At 36.6% G+C, this 4,966-nt stretch overlaps 1 protein-coding gene across 1 annotated transcript; it reads left to right on the top strand.

The window, feature by feature from the left end:
- The first annotated feature begins 499 nt into the window (after nt 1–499).
- Nucleotides 500–3,390, top strand: LOC137823361 (zinc finger protein CONSTANS-LIKE 2-like). The gene is made up of 2 exons (XM_068628463.1): nt 500–1,555; nt 2,772–3,390. The coding sequence occupies exons 1-2, from the start codon at nt 839–841 to the stop codon at nt 3,132–3,134; spliced, it is 1,080 nt and encodes a 359-aa protein (XP_068484564.1). The 5' UTR covers nt 500–838; the 3' UTR covers nt 3,135–3,390.
- The last annotated feature ends 1,576 nt before the right edge of the window (nt 3,391–4,966 follow it).

Here is a 4,966-nt window from a genome sequence, read left to right on the forward strand (position 1 = left end):
AAATTTTCAGAATTTTTGAATTGGAACATTTCACCCACATCCGAACACACCATTTAATATCATAAATAATCTTTATTACATTATATTAATTTTTATTTATTTATATAGTGTAAATAAAACATTTCTCATACAGTTTATTTGCTATTTTCTTGAAGTAGAAGAAATTATGAACTATATAAGTTAGGAAAAAATATAAAAAAAGCAAATTAATTTGTGAGTAAAGTACATTTGAGTGTATATAATTCTATTTAAATCTATGTCTAGCTATGATAGACTCTAGAGAACTTATGGTTTGAAATTAGTATTTTAATAGTAATGCATGGACTGACATGGAGAATTGAATGGAGTATGGAGAATGATATGAACATATTCTGTTGAAGGAATCCATGTAGTGAGACTCTTCGTAATCTAATTTTAAATAAGAAATATTCATGGTTATTTAAAATGTAATATAACTCGAATTTATTATATATAGGTGTAAAATTGTAAGTTGAAATAGTTTGAGATAACAAATTCCATGAAGATTGCAGTATATTTTATTCGAAAAGGCAAAAGGAAATGAGAGAGAGTAGCAGCTTCCCAAACCTTGTAATGGGCCCACCTTAAAGCACAGCCACCCACAAAATAGATAATGTCCCAACTTTTTGACACCACTAACTTTGCGACACGTGTCGCACAGAGATTCTCCCCCTCTATCAAAGCCACCAAAAACAGCAATAACCTCATTCACTGCTAACACAAAAACACAAACACAACACAACTTCTTTTTTTTCTAGTTCTCACCAAAACCGCAACCTTACTAAACTCACTTACTCTGACAATACCATTAAGTCCACCAATGTTGGAGGGAGAACCTGCTGGCACGTGGGCGCGCACGTGCGACACGTGCCGCTCCGCACCATCCACCGTCTTCTGCCGCGCCCACAACGCCTACCTCTGCTCCTCCTGCGATGGGCGCGTTCATCACACCTCCTCCTCCTCTTGGCACGAGCGCGTCTGGGTCTGTGAGGCCTGCGAGCGGGCACCGGCGGCGTTCCTATGCAAGGCCGACGCCGCCTCCCTCTGTTCCTCATGCGACGCCGACATCCACTCCGCCAACCCTCTCGCCAGCCGCCACCACCGCGTCCCCATCCTCCCCATAGCTGCCGGCCACCACTCCCACGTCGAAATAGACGTCGCCGACGACGACGATGCTGCTGACGTGGACGACGACGACGAAACCGCTTCCTGGCTCTTGCTCAACCCTGTCAAAACCGGCACTGTCCCTAACAGCAACAACAATGGGTTCTTGTACAGTGGTGAGGTTGATGAGTATTTGGACCTTGTTGATAACTGTAACTCTTGCGGTGACAACAACCACTTCGCTGCAACAACTACCACTACTGCCACTACTGCTGATCATTACACTCAGCACCATCATTTTGATGGTGTTTCTCAGAAGAGTTATGCTGGGGACAGTGTGGTTCCGGTTCAGCAGCACCAGCATTTTCAGCTTGGCTTGGAGTTTGAGAATTCTAAGCCTGCGTTCAGTTACAATGGTTCTATTAGTCAAAGTGTAAGCCTTTCTAATTCCCTTTTTCTCTTTCCTCCTTTGGGTTCTGTTTTCTTTGTTCTTTTGTTACAAACACGTACAGAAAATGATCACTTTTTTCAGTGTTTGAACTGTCGTTAGCCTTCTACTACACTTAACTCTTGTGGGTGGTTTACTTTTGTATTGTTCATTCTTGAAAATCTCAACCAAGATCTTGAGAGGGGGAAAGTGGTGCTTTTTATTTGACTTGGGTTGTGGTATATATCATATACTGCATGTTCCTTTTTTTGAGATGGTAGTTTTCTTGCTTTTGACCTTCACGTGACATGTTTTTGGCAGAAGTTTTGGATTCACAAGTAGTTTCCTTTTCTGGAATGTCCAATGCCAGCTTTAACTCTCTGGTTGATGTTCTGTTTACCTTGTTTTTGGCCTGGGGTATCTACATAATCTGTCTTGTTGGACTGTTTGCCATTAATTAGACTTGTCCGAGCTCGTGTTTCATGTTTGGTTTAATTTGTACATAAATGGTGTCTCGATTCGTTCTGCAACTTTTTTGGCTCTCTTTACCCTTTTGCCTTTACACTTTTTCTTTTTTGGAACGAATCTAAAGGAAAATTAAGTATCTTACTTTCTTGCTATAAGATTGTTTCCCTCAATAAACAATTGAAAACTTTCTGCTTTTTTATTCTCCTAAATGTTGATGGGAGAGTTGATCAATTTTCTATATCTTATATGCATGCAGTTGCTTTTCTCTCATTATAATTTATTCTGCAGTATACTCCGGTACCAAGGAGCAAAGAAGTTGTGTCACTGATTTGTTCTAAAGCGTTAAAAGCCACCCCTAGATTCTCGTACTTTTGTAATCTCAAGCAGTGATTACATAAGCATAGGAATATTTATCAGTCAGTGAAATATTCATCAATTTATTGGATTCCACAAAATTGACTTCTTTATAGATGTTATTTCTTTGTCAAGAAAATCCAGCTACCTTATCAGCTGATTCTATCAGTCGTGTATTTAGCTGGATTTTGCAGCACCTAATATACAAACCAAACCAGACCCTAGAATGAATTGGTATTTGTGAAATGCATATTTTATTCAAGTGATAAAAAATGATAATTATTGGTTTCATCAGCATCATAGATATGAATATCAGTACTGCTTAGAAAATTTATCTTGAACTTGTCATCACGTGAATATTTATTAACTGATGTTTGCTTCTTTTTTTCATTGAACTCAGATTTCAGTTTCAACATTGGATATTGGTGTTGTACCTGAATCACCCATGAGGGATGTCTCAATTTCCCATACAAGACCCCCCAAAGGGACGATTGACCTATTTTCTGGACCTCCCATTCAGATGATGCCTTCCCACTTTTCTCCAATGGACAGGGAGGCCAGAGTCCTAAGGTACAGGGAGAAAAAGAAGACAAGAAAATTTGAGAAGACAATAAGGTATGCCTCAAGGAAGGCCTATGCAGAAACTAGACCCCGTATAAAGGGTCGATTCGCCAAGAGAACAGATGTAGAAGCTGAAGTGGATCAGATGTTCTCCACAACACTAATTACAGAAGTTGGATATGGCCTTGTTCCCTCTTTCTGAATATGATGTGCTGAACAAAAATGGCCACAAGACAGAGAAGAAGCTAGAAGATCGTGATCAATAGAAATGGCAATGGCAACCACTTATGTACTAAGTTATTTTGTTGATACTGTATTTTTTATGTAATCTAATTACTCTCAGTTGCACTAATCGGATGCTTTATTATTTTGTTTACTGTATTTTGAATGGAACTTGTATTTGTAAATACAGTCCTTGTATTAAATTATTAAATTATAGTCAACATATCTTTGATAAATTTTCATTTTCTCTAGTTCTATCATGGTGTATCTGTCATTTCATTTAGTTGCAATCACTTCAATCAAACTAAGTACTCTGAACAGATATTTAGGGACCAAAACTAATTATCTTCATCAAACATCATTCAGGTGCATTGAACTTACTGTGGCTTGAGTTTTGGTTTATATACTCATGATCCTGATCTGGCTACAGTGAAAAAGAGGATAGAAAGTTGTCGAGTTTAATATAATGCACATAATTCCTTTTTCATTTGTTTGCCTTGGAAGAAGGTCAAAAGCCAAAACTTGTTAATTATATATTCTTTTCTCCTCTCTTTCTCTTTGTGATTTCCACTGTTCATCATTCCTCTGCATAGAATGCTCCTATATCATCAAGAGAAAGAGATCTTTTGGCATATTTGGCTGAAGTGAGAGAATTCTATTTTGGAGAAAAAAATGCATTTAAAATCATTGATTAGAAACTTAATGATTAAGGTTGTAACAAGTTTAGAATTTTTATACATGGAAGTGAATTTTATTCTTTAACATGTATGTCCTTTAATTTTGAGAAGCCAAATATGCTTTTGTAGCAACACAGCATATTCTTAAGAAGAAAAGATCTTTTTATTATGACTCTCCCTGACCATACATGCCAAAGTACATTTAGAAAAAATCTGCACAAAATGATTGATGAATTTATCGCATACAAAATGCCCTCTTGATTATTTTAGTCTACAGATAACTGGGAACGAGAGAAGAGATTGAAGAAAGAAACAATGAAGTTTTTTACAGTGAAAGTGTGGCTACGGGTTCGGTTAATGAACAGAACAGGTTGAAGAAATACCATGCCAACGCTATAAATATTCAGTATCTGCTATTCTATTTGCTGCACATAACTAGTGATAGCAGACAATATTCATTCCTTCCCACATTTCATGACCATAAAGCAATGATACCAAATCAAATGTTTACATATTCCAATATTGTTTCTCTACCATGTCAGAAGTTGCTTAGGTAGCTATAGTAAGTGGTATGGTTTCTATTTGAATGTAAAGTATACTCATTTTCTGGTGAGTTGAGACAAATCAGCACCAAAATTGTAATAAAACTTTTTCTTTTCTTTTTATCTGAAAAAGTAAAATACCTCTGATTATAACCTTGTACTCTCTGTTAAGTTAGTTTCTGTTGCGGAATACGAGGTTCAGTAAAAGGGTCATGCTTTTTTACATCAAAACTTTTGGAAATCATTCACCTTAAGGTAAGAGTAATCCTCACCAATAAAAAAATGACATCATTCATTTTTATTGTTCCTTGTAGATCTTTCACATCTATTTATAAATATATCTTCATATTTTATTTCTGCCACTATTTGTTTTTCTACCCTCTTAAGGTATAAAAGTATCAGATTAAAGAGAGAAGAAGCCTGTGTTATAATAAGTTTCTTAGTAATTTGTCTTAATAGATTTCTTAGTTCAATCAGTTTACTGAAATATTGGTCCTATGTAGGGGTGCAGAAAGAAACTGCCAAGAAATAGTCTTTTCATAAGCATATCCTAAAGGGCCGAAACCGGTTTATAAAGGGCCCAACTTAAGCAT

This window comes from Phaseolus vulgaris, chromosome 8 (genome assembly GCF_000499845.2).
Source record: "Phaseolus vulgaris cultivar G19833 chromosome 8, P. vulgaris v2.0, whole genome shotgun sequence".
Lineage (NCBI taxonomy): Eukaryota > Viridiplantae > Streptophyta > Magnoliopsida > Fabales > Fabaceae > Phaseolus > Phaseolus vulgaris.

Excerpts from the sequence above, each read along its gene's own strand:
- LOC137823361 (XM_068628463.1), top strand. The coding sequence starts at position 839 with ATGTTGGAGGGAGAACCTGCTGGCACGTGGGCGCGCACGTGCGACACG. Across the intron at positions 1,556-2,771 it reads ATGGTTCTATTAGTCAAAGT|ATTTCAGTTTCAACATTGGA; the intron begins GTAAGCCTTTCT and ends CATTGAACTCAG.